The 25,041-nt window shown below is 42.6% G+C and overlaps 1 protein-coding gene across 1 annotated transcript in view; it reads right to left on the bottom strand.

Annotated features, from left to right (window-relative positions):
* PCSK6 (proprotein convertase subtilisin/kexin type 6) overlaps positions 1 to 25,041 on the bottom strand; it is a 1,486,774-nt gene that overhangs the window by 203,105 nt on the left and 1,258,628 nt on the right. Inside the window, exon 16 of the mRNA XM_078683097.1 lies at positions 17,537 to 17,733. Within this exon, the coding sequence (XP_078539223.1) occupies positions 17,537 to 17,733 (197 nt within the window). The remainder of the gene's footprint in view (positions 1 to 17,536; positions 17,734 to 25,041) is intronic.

Raw genomic sequence — 25,041 nt, 5'->3', positions numbered from 1 at the left:
AAACGCTCCCTTTTTATCGTTATATATTCCTGCTGAACAATAAATAAATTTAGGCCTTGCTCAATGGTTCCTATGCCCTTTTGAAATCTGAATGGTAGATCACTTATTACCCCATTATCCTCTGCCCAGTTTTATAATTTAGCTAAAATAACTCTACCAAGGATCTTTATAGATGAGTCGAGAAGGGATATTGGCCTATAACATGCGCAGTTTTGCCTATCTCCCTTCTTGTAGATAGGAACAATGATCGATGTAAACCATGATGGACTCAGACCCCTCACTAATGCTGCGTTAAAAAGCTGTACCATCATGGGGCCCCAGATGTCACTGTTGGCTTTATACACATCTGCTGGGATCCCATCTGGACCTGCCGCCTTTCCACCCTTTGAAGCTTTCAGACTCATTAAAACTTCGGGCAGAGTTACCACCAGTTTTTGTGCATCGTCCCCTTTCTCGTGCATTAGGTTGAGTCCTATTTCGGGAGTTTCCTCTAGGGACATGTAGAGAGTGGAGAAATGTGCAACCCAGTCATCTTCATTAATCGCAATTTCCATGCGGGCTTTGGTATTATCATAAAGGAAGGGGGCATTTACCGCCCTCCAAAAAGCAGATGTGTCTTTAGATTGTGAAGCTGCACATAGTTCTTCCCAAGCCACCCTCTTTATGGCATTTTTCCTGTTAGTCAATGCCAGGTTGTAACGTTTCCTTAGGTCTCTTATTAACCGCTTCAGCGTGGCGCAGATTCCTGCGCTGTGCTGAACGTTCCATTGGGCTTATGGAACCATGACGGTTCCGTCATGAGCACAGCTCAACCGACGCTCATGACGGAACCGTTCCGTCATGAGCATGGAAGGGGTTAAAGAGGGGTCCCAGGGCACCCGGTGGATAGCGTGTTTAAGCTCAGTGAGGGCCTTGGTGCATGCCTTATCAAACCATCTTCTGCTATTCTTGGGCCCATTCCTTGACTCCACCCTCAGACTCTCTTTAATAGTAGATGCTATAATATTAAAATGTTCTATTATGTATTCACTCTTGGAGTCTTCATCCATGCAAATTCTGAAGCTATCTTTACAGGTATTCACCAGGTTAGCTAGGAATTCCTCCGGGACCACCTTACTCCACTTGAGTGCGTACCCATTTTGCCTCCCCAGCGTCACCTCCGGGGCTGCCTGCGTAGGGGGCTGGTCATTTTGCCATACCACAAATGGGATATCAATCTCAAGTATTTGTGGGAGGTGATCACTCATTGGTGAGTCCAGAATCTTAAAGCTACTTATCCTATGACCATAACTATTTGAACAGATGCTAAAATCAATAGTAGTCGATGTTCACCTGCCAATAAAGGTCGGGGCAAATGGTGTTGGTCGAAGGGCCATTTCATTTGCGTATCCCAAATCATAATTAAATAATATCTCATTTAACAGATCCCGGATTAAAGTATGATCAAAATGTGTAAGGTTAATGTCCTGCTCTAACATTAAGCCACAAATGCCTTTTTGGCCCTTTTTGCAAAGTGGACAGTTAAACCCCCCCCGCCCCCAAATCATTACTTCCTTCTCCTTACTATCTATTTCACATTGTAAATCGTTACTTAACATTTTCAAAATATCCTGGATCGCACTGCTTGGGATATTATTATAAAAAATTATGATAATGACACTAGCTCCCCTCCTAGTATCTATCACCATTTTATGATAAAAACTACATTTGGAGTAGAAACATACCCTCTCATATGTTAGACGATTTGAGAGGTACGTGGTTAAACCGCCCTTAGCTCTCCCGTATGCTCCCCCCACTGCCGGCGTACAGTAAGTTTGTTTTAAAGCCGTTTAGATGTATAGGATCAATGGTCCAAGTTTCTTGCAAGGCCAAGATATCCAGGCTATTTGTGACAGTTTCCCAGGAGGGATCAGTGATTTTCTGTTTTAAGCCTGCCACGTTCCAAAACATCAGGCTGCAGATTTCTTTATTCTCAGCCACTGCTGCCTCATCCATGACGGCATGTCCCATTTCCTTCCCATGTTTTTCAGATGTAGTTTTACCATGGGTTTTTGTGGACACAGAGATCTGATTACTGTTACTCTTAAGACCTACTCCCTTTTTGCATATATTAGTCTCCCCCACCACCAGTTTTGTCAAATTTATGATTTCATTGCCATGAGGGGCCCTCTTATCACTTGAGCTTCTTACAATCATGTCAGGCATTTCCTGTAATAAGCTACTATCAGATGGATTTGAGGAAGTAGATAAAGAAGGGGAAGACTGGAGGGCCACTTCACGCTCTGGGCGTCAGTCGATGGCCTCCAATTCGCTAAACCGATTGTAGCAGGGGACAATCGGTGGAGCAAACTGTGGGCCCAACCATTCTGCACAGTCCTGACGGCCACCATAATGGGTTCTCCCGGCCCTTTGTTGTATTCGAGTCCATCCATCTTCTCCGCCCCCTCCCCAGCTATTTTGGTTGGAATCCCTATACATTTCATGCCCCCTCCCTCCCCTGGGGTAGTTGGAGTCCCTAGTCCAGCTCCATCTATTGTCTGGTTGCTCTACTGAAGTAGGACAGGGGTCTAGCCACAATCGTTGATCCATGGTTTCTAGATACCCCCAAGCAGATATAATCCACTGTTCGAGGGTCTTCAAAGGTTACAACCACACAATCCCGTTGAGATCTTTTTCTATTGTAACCCACCCAGGGAACCCTCTGAACCATTAAGATGTTACTAGTTATTGCTGGTGGTAAAGGATGATTGGAGTTTAACCAATGAAACACCTTATTTCTAAGTGCCCAAAAGGGTTCCGTAATTTGAGAAGCCAATTCTGGAACCCCAGTCAGGACCACCACGTAGGGGCATGCTTCTGGTGGTAAGTTGATGCTTCTACGTTTTTCGGTCCTGTCTTGTTGAGCTTTGTCGGGATTATGAGTGGGTAAATTGGGGCCAGCTGGTTTATTTGTGGTTGCCTCAATTTCCGGAGTGGATTTGGCACAGGCTTTACTTGCTTCAGGGCAAGTGGGGTTTGGCAAGTGAGTTTTAGATACTGTTTTTTTCCCTTCCGCTACACATTTATTAAGTGTTTGGGGTTTATTAGCCGGTAAAGTTGCATGGGCTACTCTTTTTGCCTGGCCAGTGTACTGTGCTTTTATGTCCTTCTGCAGTTCATGGAGTTGGGTTTCTATCCCATGAAGCCTCTCTTCTAGGGGAGTAAGTAGGGATTTAATTAATATCGTCAAGGTACATATTAAAGGATCTTCCCTTTCTGCTCTTGTACCTGTGCTATTAGCGGTGGTACTATTAGAAGAGATGTCAGCTAATGTATCGTCTAGGGTGGTGTCATCGAAAATGGTCATGGGCATGGTTTTAGAACCAACCTCTTCTTTCCCTGACTCATCCCCAAGAATTTCACTCGCTGCCTCTTTACTACTATCATCACTAATACCCCCCGCATTCTTTGCTTTTGCCTTCTTGGCAGTGGAGTTGTTATTGTTAATACGCTTATTCTTAGGGATTGCCCCCTCCCTTTTCCCTCTCATTTTACTGTTGCTGCTCTCAACCTGGGTATCTTATTGTACTGTAGTCATAATATGACCCGAAGGTGCCAGAGCCTGAGGATCATGAGAGATCAAATCTTGAAGAGCAGGCTGGGTACAGGCAATATTATGGACCTCCACATGTGTCTGCAAGGAAATAGATTTACTTAAGGTGTTTTCAGGGCTACGTGCCGCGGCAATGTGGCCCATGGACGACCTCTTAGCAAACGCTAGGTCTTGAGATACCCTTCTCTCCATGAGCACAATTCCTTGATCTATCAATGAATTTGTGCGTACTATAAAATCGTCAAGTGTTCCCGTCAACTTTGTCCCTCCTGCCGCAGCCTTACTTCTAGTTTCGCGTATCATTTTTGTGAGCTGCGGATATCAGGGTTTCACAGAAAATAAGAGAGCTATATTCTAATAAGGCTATTTTTGTAGCATGTAGAAAATAGGTGAAATAGACAGAGGCTATATTCAATCAAAGTGATATGCTCCAAATATGTGCAATTAACTGGTGCAGACTAAAGGATCCTCGATGGGATCCACAAATCAGGGGTGACGATTATAATTTTAGACAATGTCAGGGACTCCCAGGGAAAAAGGGTAAAAATACACTACCAGGAGGAGGGTTGCTTACAGTTCCGTAGTCCTCAGACGTGTTAACAACCAGGGTCTCTGGCCCAGCCCAGTCTCCTCGGGCCTCTGAGGGCCTAAGAGGGCCCGCCCTTTGCCCGGGCTAAACCCGGCGCAGTCCCGCGCACGTCCCGCGACGCGGGAAAGAGTCTTCCTTTTCTAGCGCCTCCAGGCGCGGATGTCCGGTGGGGCGGCTGCATGCCTTCCGCTATGCCCCCTGGGGAATGTAGTCTCCCCCGCACTGCGGCCACGCGAGGATGGAAGGCTGTGGCGGCGGGGGGCGACCTGTGGCGACAACAGAAGCAGGAAGCAGAAGGACGCAGCCCAGGCAGGGCAATGGAGAGCCTTTTGGGGTCAGCGTAGGTCCCGGGGCTAAAGCAGTTCACCGCTCTGCCGCAAAGAGTCTTCCTTTTCTAGCGCCTCCAGGCGTGGATGTCCGGTGGGGCGGCTGCCTGCCTGCCGCTATGCCCCCTGGGGAATGTAGTCTCCCCCGCACTGCGGCCACACGAGGATGGAAGGCTGTGGCGGCGGGGGGAGACTTGTGGCAACAACAGGAGCAGGGAGCATAAGGACGCAGCCCAGGTAGGGCAATGGAGAGCCTTTTGGGATCAGCGTAGGTCCCAGGGCTAAAGCAGTTCCTCTCATTGCTATCTGGCCGTGCAAGATCATGTGAAAGACACAAAGTCAAGCTGATAAAGATGGAGCACAGTCTGGATACAGGCAGCAGGTTCGTTCTGCTGAAAGAGTTACCTCCTTAGTCCAGCACAAAGAGTTCTTTTTGCGGTGGAAGGGGCTGCGAGGAGCAAGGCAAGTGACGTAGATTGTCCAAGATGCAGCACACAGAGCAGGCCAGACGTCACAGATGTTTGTTGTTGTCGCGTGAAGATACTGTTGGGCATCATGGATGATCATGCTGGAGCTTTGCGCTGATTGTCTTCACATGCTGTCGATGCTGTAGAGCAAAGTGCAGATCTATGTATGGATCCTAAGTGCAGATCTAGCGATGCTGGGTGTCATTGGCAGTCGCTCACCAGAGCTTCGCATTGGCAGGCTGTGCGGCCTGCAATATCTTAGCATAAACAGGTTAGTTGGCATTCCCGAAGAACCTAAAATGTTGGGAGAGCTCATCTGGAGTCACATCAGGGGTCCAGGACCTGAAAGGCACCACTTGGGATTCAGGAAGTTACTACAGCAGAGGCCAGCAGTGCCAAGAAGATTCAGTTGCAGGTCCAGGCAGCATGTAAGTTGGGCAGTTGTAGAGAGCCTCAGGAGCTTGTTATGTCCCTGTATCTCAAAAGTGGAGGTCAGCTAGCTGACCCTTGGAGTCACAACTGCCTGGGATGAAGAATGAAGGTCCAGTCTTCTCCCCAAGAAGGGCAGCTGAGCATCAGAGAGGCAGTCCTTCTGGCTGCAAAGCAGCACAGCAATCCTTCTTCTGTAGTATCCACAGGTGCAGGAGTGTTCTGAAGAGTTGGGTCTAGGGTCCAACATTTACATCTAGTGCCCAGTTTGAAGTAGGAGAAGGTTTTAGATTTTGATAATTCCGTGAAGTTCTCTGCCTTGCTTGCCCTGGCTCCAATCTGGCTGCATGAACAATGCAGTGGTGGCAAGTCTTTTGTGTAAAGGCAGTGCACAGCCTATTCAGTTGCAAGTGGGGCTGTGCCCAGCTCTGTCTCCATCCTGTCAGCTGATGACCCACCCAGGCACACCTAATCTCTTTATTGTGTGGTTGTCCGGGAGGAAAATGCAAAGTATGGTTGTCAACTACACCTAGTCATGTGAACCAGGAACAAGCTGCATGCACCAAATAGTTAGGGCAGGAAAATGCCAAATATAGTAGCATTTCCAAAATGTAACTTAAAATCCGACTTTACCATTAAATATAATTTTTAATTACAATTTCTCAGATACCAAACATGCAATGTTTACCTATTTCCAATCAAACGTTAGCACTTATTATATGTAATAAGGCAACTCAATGTTATCCTGTGGGGAGGCAGGCCTCACAGTAGTGAAAAAACATATTTAGGAGTTTTCACTACCAGAACATGTCAAACTTAGAAGTACATGCCCAACTTTTATATACACTGCACCGTACACTCTGGACTGTGTAGTGCCTACCTTGGGCTGACATATATGTGTTAAAAAGTAAGGTTTATGCCCGGCAAAAGATTTATTTTTGCTAAGTGGAAATGAGAGTTTAAAACTGAGCACACAGGCTTCAATGGCAGACCTGATACATGTTTAAAAGGGCTACTTAAGTGGATGACACAATAAGTGCAGCAGGACCCAATAGCATTTAATTTACAGGCCCTGGGTACATGTGGTATTAATTTACTACAGATGTACAAGTAAATTAAATGTGGCAATTGGGTGCAAACCAAAATTACCATGTTCAAAGGAGCAGTGGTAAAGAGCACAGAGCCCTAAGGCCAACAAAAACTAGATCAGCAAAAATGGAGGAGGAAGGCAAATGTTTTAGGGGAAGACCACCCTAAGGCTGACAAGTCTAACAATCTGTGTCTGAGACTGCACATACCTTTGATATTTACTATGTCATTTAGGAGGCCCAAAGTCACACCCGGGAGAATAAGTGGTCTCCTAATTCAATACATCGTGGCTCAGATATTGGTCCAGTATGATTCTATGGCCATACAACTCCACAATATATGGAGTGCATCACAATAGAATTGGCAACATATAGGAATACTTGTGAAATGATTAAAAATACCAGAAATTGAGTCTCATTTCTCAGTGGTATTCACTATGGGATAAGAGCAGGGACACCCACTCCTCTGATGAGTAGGTGTGCTGGAATGTGGTTTGCCGAAACTGTCTAGCAGTGGATTCAAATGTCTTAATAAAATGTTTTCAATAAGTACACCATATTTCCATGATAATACCCTGCTGAACTCTCCCCATATATGATGGAGGATGTCTTTAGTATGATCAAGAAGGGATCTATATGCCTCCATATACAATGCAATAGTATGTTGATATTGCCACAGGTGCCTAAACCATATAAGTACAGCAGGAGTCAAAAGATTTGAGTGAAGCATCTACAAATAGTTGTTAAAGTGGCATAAATCCCCTAATCGTCCTTCTCCATCCAATAGTGTAAATACCTATATTGTATCATATTGGTGCTTAAGTGCTGAGCAATTTTTCTATGGGTAAGTTCCAAAAATAACATCGCCAAAGTACACGGTCCCTTACATCAGATGAAAGGGATTCAAACTTGTCAATGGAGCTAAGGATCAGGCCCATTCTCACAGTTCTCCTTCATGATTAACCAAAAAAGGAAGGTGTTCCATTTGTGGTAGAAAATAAGCCAGTTGTGACAGTTGATAAGCACCATAGTAGGTGTCCATGTGCGGTAAATGCAAATTTTATGGCAAGACAGAAGGCTATCATTATGCATAGACTTCTATGTATTCCCTTCTGAGCAGCAATGATTAAACGTTCCAACAATAGAACTCAAACTAGATCACAAAGTAAAACAGAATTCTCAACTCCATAAATCTCCTTGAGTTCCATATTCTTCCTCTTTTGTTTTCTGCTTCTCAGCAGATTATTCAGAGCTTACTGTATTATTGTTAATTATGTCTGTTTTGTGTGTAGATTGTACTTAATATAGAGTTTGATGAGGGTTATTGTTTCTTACTGTACTTAACACACTTCATGGGTTTGGGGGGTTAGAGTTCTGATATAAATTCTTATTTTATGGAAGTAAGCGATGCTTGCTTGATTTTGAACAGTGCCTAGTTGTTGTTCTCAGGTTAAAAAAGGCATTGTCAGTGAAAAGTTTTTAATCATCAGGTAAAATTTGCCGAAAACTGTGCTGAAACACAGTATTATTTGAGGCCCTACCAAACAGCTGATCACTTCTCCACACAAGGCCATTTCTTCTTCAGATGCGGTGAGCGCAGCAGTGTTCCAGTCTACGCGATGTGCTTTCATCTTAGGTATGGCCCGCGCATTGCATAGACCGCGATGATACATAGAAGTGAAGCACGCTATTTTGAAAGGATAAGTGGAGTGTTTCGCATGTTTTGGTGTACGCGTACGATCTAAGCTTGCATGTCCTAGTCAACTATCGTTGCTGGGCATTGCTCACTGCTGGAGGTTTGTCTTTGATGAAAGGAATGTTATGGAGCAGGTTTTAAAGAAAAACAGCATTGTGAAGGGAATATATATATATATTTTTTTTTACAGAAAAAATATATTTTTTATTTATTTATTTAACACTTCTATAGCGCAACGAACCATCCCCAAGGGGATCTCTCGGCTCCTTGGCATGACACTTGTAGGAACCACAGCGATACAAAAGAGAATGATGGATGGAGCGTTTGAACAAATCAAACACTCACCCCCAGTCAACTGATCTGGGTTTAATCCATCACCATTCTTTAGTTCACTCAGCCACCCCAGTTCAGACATGGCTATATGCAAATCAGTCTGACCCTGTGCCTTATGGGAACAGTCCAGCCCGAACTGCCAAGCCATGTCTTCCCTGGACCAGAAACAAGCATCCTGGGACCGGTTTCGGATTCATAATCCTCATCAGCCAGGCTATCTTGAATCCAGTGGCCAAGTGAACAAGGGACTCACGTCTGAGCATACACTGCCACACTTAGGGCAAACAAAGCGATACAAAAGAGAGTTAGTTCGGACTGGACTGTTCCCATGAGGCACAGGGTCAGAGCTGATTTGCATATAGCCAGTGTCTAACCCAGGGTGGTGTGGAGTGCAAAAAAACGATGGATTTAGGCCCAGATCCTTGTACTGGGGTGAATGTATGACATTGTTCTACATTCTGTCCATCAACTGTGTTTTTTGCAATTTTCACCCCAAGTGGGCTGCGTATGCTCAGACGTGAGTCCCAGGCTCTCCACACCACTGGAGTCAAGCTATCCAGGCTGATGAAGGCTGATAGGCAGAAACCGGTCCTTGGATGCCTGATTCCGGTCTGGGAAAGACATGGCTTGGTAGTTCGGACTGGACTGTTCCCATGAGGCACAGGGTCAGAGCTGATTTGCATATAGCCAGTGTCTAACCCAGGGTGGTGTGGAGTGCAAAAAAACGATGGATTTAGGCCCAGATCCTTGTACTGGGGTGAATTTATGACATTGTCCTACATTCTGTCCATCAACTGTGTTTTTTGCAATTTTCCCCCGAGTGGGCTGGGTATGCTCAGACGTGAGTCCCAGGCACTCCACACCACTGGAGTCAAGCTATCCAGGCTGATGAAGGCTGATAGCCAGAAACCGGTCCTTGGATGCTTGATTCCGGTCTGGGAAAGACATGGCTTGGTAGTTCGGACTGGACTGTTCCCATGAGGCACAGGGTCAGAGCTGATTTGTATATAACCAGTGTCTAACCCAGGGTGGTGTGGAGTGCAAAAAAACTATGGATTTAGGCCCAGATCCTTGTACTGGGGTGAATGTATGACATTGTTCTACATTCTGTCCATCAACTGTGTTTTTTGCAATTTTCACCCCAAGTGGGCTGGGTATGCTCAGACGTGAGTCCCAGGCTCTCCACACCACTGGAGTCAAGCTATCCAGGCTGATGAAGGCTGATAGCCAGAAACCGGTCCTTGGATGCTTGATTCCGGTCTGGGAAAGACATGGCTTGGTAGTTCGGACTGGACTGTTCCCATGAGGCACAGGGTCAGAGCTGATTTGCATATAGCCAGTGTCTAACCCAGGGTGGTGTGGAGTGCAAAAAAACGATGGATTTAGGCCCAGATCCTTGTACTGGGGTGAATGCATGACATTGTTCTACATTCTGTCCATCAACTGTGTTTTTTGCAATTTTCACCCCGAGTGGGCTGGGTATGCTCAGACGTGAGTCCCAGGCTCTCCACACCACTGGAGTCAAGCTATCCAGGCTGATGAAGGCTGATAGCCAGAAACCGGTCCTTGGATGCTTGATTCCGGTCTGGGAAAGACATGGCTTGGTAGTTCGGACTGGACTGTTCCCATGAGGCACAGGGTCAGAGCTGATTTGCATATAGCCAGTGTCTAACCCAGGGTGGTGTGGAGTGCAAAAAAACCGATGGATTTAGGCCCAGATCCTTGTACTGGGGTGAATGTATGACATTGTTCTACATTCTGTCCATCAACTGTGTTTTTTGCAATTTTCACCCCGAGTGGGCTGGGTATGCTCAGACGTGAGTCCCAGGCTCTCCACACCACTGGAGTCAAGCTATCTAGGCTGATGAAGGCTGATAGCCAGAAACCGGTCCTTGGATGCTTGATTCCGGTCGGGGAAAGACATGGCTTGGTAGTTCGGACTGGACTGTTCCCATGAGGCACAGGGTCAGAGCTGATTTGCATATAGCCAGTGTCTAACCCAGGGTGGTGTGGAGTGCAAAAAAAACGATGGATTTAGGCCCAGATCCTTGTACTGGGGTGAATGTATGACATTGTTCTACATTCTGTCCATCAACTGTGTTTTTTGCAACTTGTAGGAACCACGGCCAACACAGACCCCTAAAATGACCAGGTTTTTGGACTTTTCTTGAAGTGTCCCAGAGAGGTACAGCGGTGTATCTCTTCCGGTAACCTATTCCAGTGAAAGGAGGCAAGATAGGAAAATGCATGCCCTCCCAATCAAGATTTTTTGATTTTACATGGAACTAAAAGGTTTTGACTGCTTGACCTCAGAAGGCGACCAGGCACCTAAGGCCTCCTCTTATTCCTTAAGTATACTGGCCCCAGGCCTCATCTTGCCTTAAACACCGTTGTGAGAAGTTTAAAAGACTGCTCTTTTTCGGATGGGCAGCCAGTGTAAGGCTTGCAGCAAGGGTCAGGAAGGGGAACGTCTAGGTTTATTCAAGGCCATTCTTGCAGCAGTGTTTTGCAGTAATTTGAGCCTAGAGAAAAGCTCTTCTCTGGCTCCTACCAGTTGTGCATTGCCATAGTCCAGCCTGCTCACAATAAGCACCTGAATCAAGATCTTTCTTGCATCCAAATGGATCCAAGAAAAAACCTTTCTTAGCATTTTCAGGATTCCTAAACAGGTGCTCAAAAGTGTTTTTACGTGATCTACGGACTATAGTTTGTTGTCTAACAGAACTCCCAAATTCCTGACCTTCTTTGTGAGGGAAGGAGACTCCCCCAGTTCAGCGGGCCACCAATCTGGCGTCCACAGTTCCTCCGCCTTCCGGAACAGGAGAATCTCCATTTTATTGGAGTTAAGCTGGAGGAAATTATCCCCCATCCAGGCCGCTATGTTCAGCATACAGATCTTAAACTTGGCCCTGGTGACAGCAGGATCTGATTCGAATGGGATGATCACCTACATGTCATTCGCATATGAAATCGTCTCAAAGCCACTAGGTCTTATAAGGGCGTACAAAGGGGCCACATATATGTTGAGCAGAGTAGGGCTTAAGATGGACCCCTGAGGCACCCCCCTTGTCAAGTGGGGTGGTTGCTGACACATATGAGTCTAGCTTGACACATTGTGATCTATTTGCCAAGAAGCTTGGCAGCCAAGCCAATGCTAGACCTCCGACACCAATCTCCTGTAGTCTGTAAAGCAGGATGTTATGCAAGATGGTGTCGAAGGCCGCTGAGAGATCAAGGAGCACCAACATAGTGGGGGTCCCTCTGTCTAAGGACATCCTAATGCTGTCAGTGACTTCGATCAGGGCCGCCTCCGTGCTGTGACCTGCTCGAAAGCCCAATTGAGCAGGGTCCAGTAATTGGTTTTGTTCCAGATAATCTGTCAGTTGTTCATTGATCATGTTCTCCATATTAAAGTAAGAAGGTATAAGGAAGTCTATGGGAGCAGTGTCTCCTTAGGCAACAGTGGAATAACAGTTTGTCGAGTGTGAGCTTGTTTCACTATGGCTGATAAGGAGTTTGTGCAGACTTCTCAGGGGGAATTGATACACAAAATTAAAAGGAAAGAAAGTAGGTAGGAGTCAAGAGGAGGAGGAGTATTTCTCCATATCTGATGGAGAGGAAGAAACTCATAGGATGCAGGTGGAAAATGTGTTAAAAAGAGAAAGCACAAGGCAAGTGATTACAGGAGAGGAGTCCCTAGAGGTTCAAAGAGAATTTTTGCCTAAAGTGACAAGAGATGGGCAGTCTAGCACTGCAATAGAGGGAGACAAGCTGGATGAGCTTGATCAGGAAGATGAATGTCAAAATTATGACGAATACATATTGGATTTGGACAATGAGGATGGTGAGGAGGATGAGTTAGATGATAACTTAAAAAAGAGAAGAGAAGAAATATAGTGTTGGACCCCTTGGGTGAAAAGCTTTTTTATCATAGGGAAATAAAACACCCTAGAAGTAAACATGGGTGGCCGTTGGACCACATAGTTAACTATATCAAGAAGTGGATAAGAAGGCCAAAACCAAGAAACAGAGGAATGTTTTATGAGTGGAATGCTTGCGCCCTATAATTAATTAAATGGTTACCATTACTTCTAACAATCATCCTGATATGAACATCTATTTATTTAAATTGGTCAAGGACCAGAGGAAGGTGTTTGAAAAGTCCCTTAAATCTTGCCAAGATAAAATTCCGGATACTCTTGAACCAGTGGCAAGGATGTTTTATCAGGTGAAAGAGGCCTATTTTAAAGGGGCGGATGTGAATATCCATTGTTTACATGGGTCGTGGCAAAGGGCAATATGCTTTATAGGGATTGTCAATGTGGGTTATTGACCGAAAGGTGAAAAACAATCCTAATGGGGATCACTCCAAAATTGGCAGATTTTAGTGTGAAAGAGACCACTGATGAGGCAAAGGGTCTCTTATTTGGGAACAGCATGGTTAAGAATATCAGAAAGTATGTCCAAACTTTTATTAATCTGGACAAGGCACAGTATTCTATGAGAAGAATGTTCTCAGGGAGCAAGCAATCTTTAAGGTCGGGCCTGGAAGAGGGGGCAAACTCCCAGCAGAGGGTTTTATAAGTACCACTACTCCGGAACCCAAAACAGCAGTTACCAAGGAGGTAACTACTACAGACAATCATCTGGCTTCTACCCCGAGAGGGTAAGAGCAAATAGACCTAGAGCATCATGGGCCAGAGGTCAAGGCCAGAGCACAGCTTCAGGTCAAGGCGAGTATGAAGACAAATATTAGCTCTAGCCTAGAATGGGTTGAAGGAAGGTTAAAACTGTTTACTGAACAGTGGGGAAGGATAACCAACAATGTATGGGTCATTTCAATGGTTATATGATAGACTTGGATATGAAACCATTTCACGAGAATCAAGAGAGTTGAGTTTTCAGAAGGATCTGGAGGCGATTGTACCACAGGAGGTGGAACAGATGCTGGGAAAAACGCTATGGTGAAAGTAGACAAGGACATGGATTTGTCTTTTTTTTTTGTGGAAAAGAAAGAAAAATTGTGGAGGCCTGTGATGAATTGGAGAGCATTGAACCAATATGTAACTTACAGTCATTTCAAGATGGAGGGTATCCATCTACTGAGGGACATGTTGTTAGAAGGGGATGGCTGGTCAAGTTAGATCTCAAAGAGGCATAATTTGCAATCCCAATTCATCCGGAAAGTCAAAGGCTGTTACAATTCAGATGGAAAGGTCAGCTGTACCAGTTTCAATGTTTACCTTTTGGCCTATCATCGGCCCATTGGTGTTTTACAAAGATATGGAGACCAGTGTTAAGTTATTTGACACAAAGAGGTGTGAGGTTAATCATATATCAGGATGACATTTTGATAATGAGTCAAAACGAAGAAGAGATGAGGGAGCAGCTGATGATGGTAAGAGGCCTTCTGGAATCGCTAGGATTCGTAGTCAATTGAGAGAAGTCTGTGTTTATTCTAAGTCAGATGTTGGAGTTCTTTGGTTTTGTAGTAGACACACTGAAGAGCCAGTTGCAACTTTCGCTAAGAAAGATAAAGAAAATAAAGTAGGAGATAAGGAAAGGAAAGTGATGAGGAAAGAGGACATACATTGGACATCTGTCGTCATCAATTCAAGCAGTATTCCCAGGCTCCCTACATTATAGGGCTTTACAGTGGTTGAACAGAGCTGCTTTGGCAAGAGTTTTATGGTATAGGGACAGTGTGAAACTGAATACCAAAGCAAAGGAAGAGTTGAGATGGTGGATAGAAAATATGGAGGGATTTTTGGAACAAAGCCAGACTTTGTTCTAGAAACAGATGCCAGTATGTCTGTATGGGGGTAATTTTCTCAGATCAGGAGACAGATGGCATTTGGAATATATTAAAGAGGAAAGAACATGTACATTGTCTAGAGTTAAAAGCAGGTTTGTTTGCCCTGCAAAGTATCAAACAGTAGCAAGGAATATCAGTCTTGTTGAAAATGGACAATGTGATAGAGGTGACGTTTATCAACAAGCTAGGAGGGTGCAGATCAAAGAGGTTGGCAGACTTAGCAACTCAATGTGGGATTTTTGTCTGGAACCCAAGACTGGTATGAGAGCAGAGTATTTTCTGGGAATGTACAATGTGGTGGAGGATTGGCATTCGAGGAACCAGACAGAATTCAGCATTTGGAAATTAGAAGTCAGTCTTTTCCAGAAAATTACGAATCTTTTGGGTCTGCTGGATATGGACCTCTTCTCATTCAGGCTGACCTTCCAATTACTAAACTATGTCAGTTGGAGACCGGATCCGGGAGCAATGGTAGTGGACGCTTTTATGCAGGATTGCTTAGGCATGAGAGCGTATGCATTTCCCCCTTTCTCTATGATTCAGAGGGTTTTGCTGCAGTGCAGAAAACAGATGTTTGATTGTCTTAGTGATGCTCTTTTGGATGACTCAGGCATGGTTTCCAACTGCTTTGGAGTTAGCTATGGAGAGTCCTTATTTAATAAGGTCTGAGAAGGGATTGCTAAGAGGAGTCGTACAAAGAGAGCATCTGTTAGTCCTTTCGGGTTTGCTCAACCTTCTAACTTGGAAAGTCTCAGGAAATCAGGAAGATTCACAGGACTTTTGGAGTCAGCAGCAGTGTTGCTTGGCAAGTCTTGGGTCCCAGGCACTAAGAAAAGATACAGAAGTGCATGAAGAGTTTGGTTACGTTGGTGCGTGGCAAGGGACTTAAATCCCCGGGAGGCTGATGAGATAGAGGTTCAATTTATTTTAGCAGAATTGTTTCATATGGGAGAGGACCAAAACCGAAGTATCAATCTCCTTGGGATTTAGTGTTGAAATTGTTCCAGCATTGGCATAGTAATAAGTATCTGGGTATAAGAGAGTTGTCATGGAAATTAGCGACATTGCTGTGTTAAATATCCTTTAAGTATGGGCGAATTTTGCGGATCTGCAGTCCACGAATTCGCACAAAATCGCAAAAAAATCCGTGAGTTTGTGGGAAAATCCGCAAACTCATGGATTTGTTTGCGATTTCGCGTGAATTTTTTGCGATTTGCACTGGAGTACTTTCTACTGGCTAATCCAGTATGTGCTACCTCGTTGGGTAAATGTATAGTGCTTTTCTACACTACAGTTGTCTCTTCACCTCTCATGTAAGCACAGGAAGAGCACAGCAGTCACCTTCCAAATAAACACAGGCTGACATGTCTGCCATAAGTAGATGCTTAGCTGTCCTCATGCTGACTTCCAAAACAAACACAAGATGTCTTCGACTTGGCACCACAATGTAAAAAAAAAAAAAATCACATGGCTAATCAGTAAGTACTACCTCGTTGGGTAAATATAGTGCTTTTCCTACACTACAGCTGCGTAAAGTGCCCAGAAGAGTTGTCTCCAGTGACCATGTGTGTGTTACTGCCATCGCGCCGAAGGGCGCAGGGGTCCCTTGAGTAAGCGGGCCATCCCAAAAAATTTGTGAATTTACGGCAATTTCGCAAGATTCACGGACCGCGAAATTACCGAAAATCCGCAAATTTCGCGAGCGGAACGGAATTTTGGCCCATGCTTATTATCCTTTGGAAGGCTGTCAGATGTGGGGGCTTTGGAAGAACATGTATTATCAACCAATGTGAGTTCTGGTTAAGATTGTTAAAAGAACTAAAACCAAGTCTACATCTGTTTTTTTATCCCAGTTCAGATGATTTACTCAAGTTATGTGTGGTTAGATGTATTAAAGAATGAGTGTCGGCTGTTGGACAAAAAGAGTGCAGGAATGGATCAATTACTAACTTTGTATGTTAAACCATTTCATGCAGTCACGAAAACAACCATTGCAAGATGGGTGAAGCCCGCTATGAAGGAGGCATATATAGATATGTCCAAATATATAGCACACTTGGTAAGGGGTGCCATGGCAAAGTAAAACCTTTACGCCAGGGGGAAGGCAGGATGACATTATTAAGACAGAAGATTGGTCTAATGCAGAAACGTTTAGAAAATCCAATTTTAGACCAATGGATCATGTTTCATGTTCCGCTTTGAGAAACTTTTAACATGCATAATGCTAGCCTCCTGTCTTGCCATAAAATGTTGCTTCTTATAGGTTTACTGAATAAAGAATTTAGATTAGATTTAGACATGGAGTCTAGCATTATCCCACCACACCCTCCCTGGTAAGCAAAGGAGAAGAGGGATCGACTTTAATGGAAAGTGTAATGTAAAGAATAAAATACTGAATTGCTGTTTCGGCAATGTGTGTTTTAGAAGAAGAATATACTCGTGTCTGTATATTTTTCAGATCAGTACGGAGATAAAGATATGATGCATCAGAAGAAAAGGATAGATCGGAGAAGACAAACATAAATGGAAGAATATGGAACTCAAGGACATTTATATGGAATTGAGAGTTCTGTTTAATTTTGTGATGTAGTATGATTTCTATTATTGGAACTTTTAATGGTTGCAGCTCAGAGGGGAGGAAATAAAAGTCTATGCATAATGCTGGCCTCCATGTCTTTAATACAATTGCGATTCTTTATTCAGTAAACCTATAAGAATTAACATTTCCAGATATGGTGTGGTCAGACAGTGAACAGGGTTTTAGTCTTAGGCTTAATTCCAGCACTAATTTGCAACATTATAGGTTTGTGTACCACCAATGGGAACATCCCAACGACTTAGTTGTGTTATTTTGATTATTTTAATTCTACTACATAGACAGACTGAGGAGAATCCGTCTTGTGAAATCATACTGCATTTTGACCATCATGAGGTACAGATCATCTTCCACCATCATTTAAATATGTATTAACACTATCTGTGCCTTTGGTGCATGCAGAGATTTTTTCAAATGAATCAGCAGACATGCCTATTATCGAGATGTGCAACAATAGATGTTAAAACAGAAGAGCTTTCAGAAGCTGAATGCCTCTTCTATACTGTGTATGCTGTCCTCGCATTCATACATATGTGTCAGAAACCCCCAAATTATCCCTGTAAGGACAAGTCTGTTTAAAATATGGCATTGAAAAATATTCTTACTTTCATTGGAGTAGAAGCCCGCAGGGCACAACGGCACACACGTGTGTGTGTCCTGGTGGAAGAAGAATCCCCGTTTGCAGGATGTGCATTGATTGTGGCCTCTTCCAACACAAGTTTCACATCCTCTGTGGCAACGCCTGCACCTTCTTGCTGCACTGTCACCCAGATATCCAGAAGGACAAACGTTCACACACTTCCTATGTAACAAAGACAGGTTAGCAAGATCCCTAAAGAGTACTCCACAAAATCATGCAGTGCAAGCACCTTCCACAATTTTGCTCAACACTGAACTACCTCTCCAATAGGATTCTAACACCTCACTGTGCCCCAGTTCTTCCCTGCTAGGGGACACCACAAAGACATGACATTGGTGGTCTATCCTACAAGGGGCGGAAATACTATTCTGCAAAAGGATTCAAAAACATTTAGCTACTGGCATCTATGTGCAAAAGGATTCTATTATCCCACTATGACTCAGGCCATCTATACAATTGGGTTTTGAAACCCCTCAGCACCATAGGCACCCTACAATAGACTTTTCTATGGTGTGTGAAGACATGCTACTCATTTGAGTGGATTTAGAATTTTGACTCAATAGGCTCCATATATGTATATACTGTTACCTCATATACCCCAAATAGTCTGTCTATTGTAAGCCTTTAATAAACAGTAATGCAATCCATGAATTTACAACTATGCCACATTGTTTCCCATAAATCTAAACTTTAAAGTCAGTCAGGTAAATTGAGAAAAATGTAATTATATATTTACAATGATTTTAGAGTTCCATATTTCTTACATTAAAATCAATTTAATTAAATGTATATGAATATACTTCGATATTTGACACTTGTTAGAGCTAAGGTTAAAATAAAGGTTCCCCATTTTATTTATATTCACTTCTGTTTAATGGAATTTATGTATTTATGCACAGTTTTACACAGTAGAAACATCACTGAAAGGGGGCAGGGAAGTCTGCATGACATCAACTGTCCTACATAAGCAATGAGATTGTACACTACATTAAGACATTATATTGAGGTTAAAAAAGAAGCTTACTGTAACATTACATACAGATTAAAAAGGTAGTTTGTGCAGTGATTTGTTGGCCCATAAGTCAGTGAAAACCACAGGATAGAGTCATCCATACATTATGTCCCCTCTATCATGGTAATGCAACGTAGATCTTCAGCTCAACATGTTAGACCTGTTTTCCTTCATCATGGAATAACAACCTGATGTGGTTATTCTAACGGAGACGTAGCTGCATGAAAGTTCTACTCCCAATGTGACCCAGGCCATTCCATTAGGCAACAACATTGCTAGTTGTGACCACCAGGAAAAAAATGTGGGGGAATTGCAATAGTTTATAATGGTCTTCTATATTGCGCAATTTCACTGCTTCAGCTACCAGATTGTAAAAGTGTATTATTTTCTATGAAGTATTCCGGTACTTTTACACTTTTGGAAGCTCTAGTTTATCGCCGCCCTGGCCACTCTACCTAGTTTCTACAAGATGTGCCGGAGGTGATAGCCATTGAGGAACTTAAAAGGGCTAATTGTACACTCCTGGTTGACTTAAACATTTATTTTGATGATATTCATTGTACGAAAGCAACTAACCTACTACATGATTCTGCAGCAATAATTTAAAATAATTATTTTATTGAGATTTACAACTACTCAACGCCAATTTAGCTGCAATACAGGTTGCACATTGGTCAATGGGTGTGCAATGTAAAAAGGGTAATCTGTTTGACCTGGTGTTCTCTAATTTATGTAGTATGATAGTTAATGTACCTTTTTCGGTGATGTGGTCTGACCACGCTCCAGCCAAGGTGTCAAGTACAGAACGATGGTGGTGAAGATTTGATTCTGCAAAATTTAAGCATCTGTTTTTGAGTTCTAAACCAGAGGTGAATGGCAACATTTTTGATGCAGATCAGAGACTTGGAGATTGGTTTACCACCTCATTAGATCAAACTGTTCGTTTAAGGAAACATGCAAGCATTAGGCCCAAGAGGCTGGCACCTTGGTTCGATTTCTAGCTGCAAGAGTTAAAAAAGAACTGCAAAATGCTAAAAAGAAAATAGAGAAAGAGATTTGATATCTCTAGTAAAAGGAAATATAGGAAACCAATTAAGAATGACCACTGAGCTAATCAAAGAACGCAGGCCGCATTCTTTGCTCAGAAAATTTATAGCGCTGCCAATGCAGTAAAAGAAGTGTTTACGATAGTTTAGATAATGGCTGATCCAGCTAGGAAGAATGCGATAGTGACACTACCAGCTTTGCTGAAATGCTCTACCCAATTTCTTTTTCAATAAAACATCATATTTTTGCAAAACCTTCTCTAACCAAGGAACAGTTCCTGCTTTAGATTAAATATGTTTTCAATCTGAAGTTCCTAATGAACTTTTTTCAGGCTTTTTACCTATAAGAGAGAAAGTCCTTCTAGTGAATAGGGTAAAATCGGGTTCACCATTGGACCCGCACATTTTTAATCATGAATCCGAGATTTTCTATCCCATTCTAATTTAGATTTGGAATCACTTCCTTATGAGTGGTGTACCTAAAGCTTAGAAATGTAATGTGACTAAACCTCTATTGAAAACACTTTTCCTTGCATCTTTTGCTACTGGAAAATCATATCCCAATTTCCATATTGTCTTTCTTGGGAAATATTGTAGAGAAGCATGTTAACAAACAATTATCTGAAATTTTTTAGATGAACAATCTTTACTCTTAGCAAACAGGCTTCTGGCCAAGCCACAGTGCTGAGCCAGCCCTCTTAGCAGTGGTTGAGGGCCTTACAATGACATTGGATCAAGGCGGTACAGCAGCTTTGATCCTGCTAGATCTCAGTGATGCTTTTGACACAGTATCCTCTGCAATCTTGCTTTAGAGGTTACGCGTTTCAGAGGTGACTCGGATGTCCTGGAAATGGCTAGCATCCTTTCTGGATGATTGGTGCTTTCAGGTTTACGATAAACCTTTGTATTTGGATTACTTGTCTCTTAAGTGTGCGTACCTTAAGTGTATTCATTAAGCCCCACATTGTTCAACACTTATGTTTGTCCACTAGCAGATTGTAGTGTCATGTAATTATTTTTGTTCCCAATGGACTCTGTAGACCTGTGACGTAGGCGTTGGAGGGCAATGAAGTGAATGGAGGTTTAGAACGTAAGGTTCCTGCTTACACACTAAAGATATAATACTTAATTACTCTTCGTGTGTGGAGTAGTCATTGGCGAGTGCCCGGTCTGGGTAGGATGCCACAGCTGGTGACAAGTAAGGATAAGTAACCCGTAGGTTGACAGTGCTCTCCCAGAGAGTTTGCTGTGGTTAAGAAAACTGCTTGTGCGTGCCACATGTGCCACAGTCGAAGCGTAGAATTGACATTGGCACCGTTGTAGTTTTCCGTGCTGAGGAGCCTGCTAATTGACAAGCGGCTGACATGGAGGCCGGAGGAGCCTAGAGTGCACCAGTCATGAACTTGAAAAGTAGGCCAAAGCCTAAAGCTGAAGGACAAAAAGCGATGGCTCGACAGAAAAAGAAAATGTGTTTCAGATGTGGATGGTTTTCACATGATGGTAAATGTTCCACCATTGGACAGATTTGCAACAGCTGTGGTAGGTGAACCATTTGTGGCAGCTTTCAAGGCAAAGGGAAAAGTAAGTGCCTCACAGCATGAAGACAAAATGACCAACAGAGCGCTGCATCAGCGATGTTTGACACATTCCCACAAGGCCAAGCAGTTACATCAACTGAGGCAGATCAACACCAAACAAAGTCGATCGTCATCTAAATCGTCGTTAAAGAGTTCCTCGGCGTCGATTTCCAGTGAAAGTGACAATGAAAATTTGGCAATGTCAATGTTTACTTTAGAGGCATGCACATGTGGGAATAGTTGAATGTGAGGAAAACCACAGACTCATGAAAAATCACAACAAAAAAGCATCAAAGACTTACAAACATTATCCGAAGATTACCCTTAAGATGAACAGGTGTTCAATATCTTTTATTATTGAGAGTGATGTGTAGATAAATGTGAATTATCTCCATTACCACAACTCCCTCAGTTGAAAACTGAAGTATATACATGGCCTGCTTCAACACTGTTAAAAAGTCATGGTTCCTTTGTAACCATGATGAAGCACATGAAAACCGTAGTACGAGCACCTGCTCATGTACTTCCAAGCATGACTTCAAGTGCCTGTTTTCTCAGTATTAACACTGCTGCTGAAATGGGACTGGTATCAGTGAACTACAATACAAGTGCTCATCATGAAATAGTAAGTCAATTTCCTTCATTATTTCATGGGTTAGGAAAGCTCAAGACTATGAAAGTACAGTTACATATCAATGGGGATGTTTGTTGTGTTGCCCAAAGACACAGACGAATTGCGTTTCACTTGCAAGAAACTGTTGAAAGAGAACTTAATTAATTACTCGAAAACAATATCACTGAACACTCCCTGGTCCAACCCCATGGGTATTCCTATAGTAGTAGTGCCTAAAAGACAGTGAATGAGCTGTACACCTTTGTGTTGACATGCGTGAGGCGAACAAGGCGATTGAGATATCATATCAGGAATGTGTGGACCTGGATGTTGTAACGCAATTGAATGGTGCAAAAACTCTTTATTCAACTAGGCTTAAACAAAGGATATCACCAAAAACAACCTGAACATAATTGCAGGTACATACCCTTTCTATACACATTTGTCTGTTTTGCTATAACCAAACTGAGTTTTGGTGTATCCTCTGCTGCAGAACTTTTCCAAGACGTCATTCGACATATCATACAGATTGTTGTTAATGCCTTCTAGTACAGTGATACTATATTGGTTTTCAGAGCTACTCAGAAAGAGCTTGACAAAGCTCTCATTCAAGTATTTCATTTGCTAAATGATGCTGAATTGACTTTTGAATTCTGACAAATGTGAATTCCAAAAGACAAGTTAGAAATTCTTTGGCCATATCTTTTCTGATGGGAGTATGACACCAGACCCAGCTAAAGTGCAAGCGCTATCTATTGCTAATCCTCCACAGGACATTTCCATGGTACGTTCATTCCTTGGGATGGTCAGTTACTGTTCTAGATATATACAAGACTTTGCTACGGTCAGTGCACCTTGATGGGAACTGACAAAAAAGAATATTGTGTTTCATTGGTCACATAAGTGTGAAGAGAGTTTCAAGAGGATCAAGCGAGTCATTGAGAATGTAACTGAAATGGCCTACTATGAACCCAAGCTTCATACCGAGGTTGTAGTTGATGTTAGGCTAGGCACAATCCTTGCATAGCACAATGGACAGCCGAGTGCCCGGAGGCATGTTGTGGCATACGCCAGCAAACGCTTGTCACAAAGTGAACGTGCTTATTCAAAACCTAAAAAGAAAGCTTGGCTGTGGTGTGGGCCCATGAATATTTTTATGTGTTCTAGTACAGGAAACCTTTCACAGTAGTGACCGATCCTCAAGCACTATTTATAATATTTGACCATCCAAAAGCTAGGATGCCTCCTTGTATTAAATGTTAGGGTCTGAGATTACAGGAATACAACTACACCATTGTTCACCATCCAGGGAAGGATCAAAATCCTGCTGATTATTTCTCAAGAGTGCCCAGGCAATGCCCTAATACCCCATCTAAGATACTGGAAGCCTACATAAACCTCAGTGTAAAATAAGCAAACATGTTGCCATGTCATTAGGGCAAATTATCACTACCACAAGCCTCGACAGTGACATGTTGAAATTGAAAGACATTGTTGCTCACCACTCATGGAACAAGCACTCTCAACCTCTCACCAGTGACAGTGAGCACTTAAAATTCAGAAATGTTAGACATGAACTGTCTGTAACTCAGGAAGGTCTCATCTAGCAAGGTACACATATTGTCATTCTGGAGAGCCTATGACAAAAAATAATTGAATGGCCCATTGGGGACACAGAGGAATCGTTGCCACAAATAAAGCTCTTTTAGACAGAGTCTAGTTTCCTCATCTCTTGAAAGGGTTGAAAGAGAGTAAAAAGTCTGTCATTTATGCAACTGTCTCTTATCCCACATTATTCAACACCATCTAAACATGTCAGAATTGCCTGACCTTGCTTGGGAGAGAATTGCAGTTGATTTCTTTGGTCCTCTTGAGAATTAATATCACCTAATTGGTGATGAGGCCTCCTGTTTTCCATTGGTAGAAGATTCTTCATCCATCACTCATGAAAAAGTTATTGAAAGATTAGATGGCACCTTTGCAACTTGGGATGTCCCTGTAATCTTGATATCTGATAACGGCCCGCCCTAATAGTCAAGAGTTCAGAGACTTTGTCAGCCATATCAATGTAAAGCATCAGCAAAGTACTCCTCTTTGGTCCTAGGTAAATGGCCTTATAGAACAATTCATGAGTACTGCAAAGAAAGGTGTGCAGCATGCTGCATTAGAGAAGCTCGACCTTCAGATTGTTCTGAATACCACTCTTTGAGCTTACAGAACGACCCCTCACTCGACTACAGGGGAAAGCCCTGCAACTTTAATGTTAGGTAGAGCCATGATGACCAAGTTAGCCCAATGGAACAATCTCGGATCAAAGACTGAGAAAGATATTTACACAGAGGATTTTGATCGGAAACAGAAAATGAAAATCTATGCAGACAAATGACATGATGTGAAAGATATGATGGAGCATAAATGCTAAATGACCGTTGCCTCTATCAATTCTCACTATTAAAAGAGATTTAAGACAATTATTTTTATTTAAAACGTGTCAACTGGCAATTCGAAAAATGTGAGATTTCATACCGCCTCGTAAAAGCATGCAGAGTGTTTAAAAAATAATAATACAAAAGCGTAAACAAAGAGAGAAACAAAGATAAGTACACATGTACACCTTTACATGATTTAAGAAACAAAATATAGATAACAGAGAATGCTGCGACTAAATTATTCTAGTAATGCATTGAAATTTAAATAAATGTTTGCACAATGAAGCTCCTGAAATGCTAAAATGTTTATCCAGTGATAATAGATATTGTGCAAACCTGCAGCATTTTATAACATTAATGTGGTAAACGTGTATTTTAGAGTGATATGTTGATAATGTGCTTTGAAAAACGATAATGTACAATTGATGTTATGAAAAAGTTTTTTATTTTAAATTTTAGTAGCACCTGATATTGACATATATCCTCTAAAAGAATAATAGTGATTTCATTAATTAACAGACGTCAAAATGGCATTTATCAATGTGTGTTTCATACTGATAATAACACTATATTGATTCAGCATGTTTTCCTATAAGCCTCAAATCCTTTTCTTTCTTGTGCAAGTATGAAATTCTATGAATCAGTCGCTTTAGCCGCTGAGAGAACTTTTCATGAAGTTTCTTTTCTGTGTTGGTTAACAATGGATTCACTTTCAGCTAAGCAACACTTTTGACCGAAATGAAACAATATTATTGCAAACCCAGGTAGAGCGGTTGTGAGCAAATTGAAATTC

Source organism: Lissotriton helveticus, chromosome 3_1 (genome assembly GCF_964261635.1).
Source record: "Lissotriton helveticus chromosome 3_1, aLisHel1.1, whole genome shotgun sequence".
NCBI lineage: Eukaryota > Metazoa > Chordata > Amphibia > Caudata > Salamandridae > Lissotriton > Lissotriton helveticus.
Note: the sequence above shows the minus strand (reverse complement) of the source record. Positions and strands in the feature narration are given on the sequence as shown.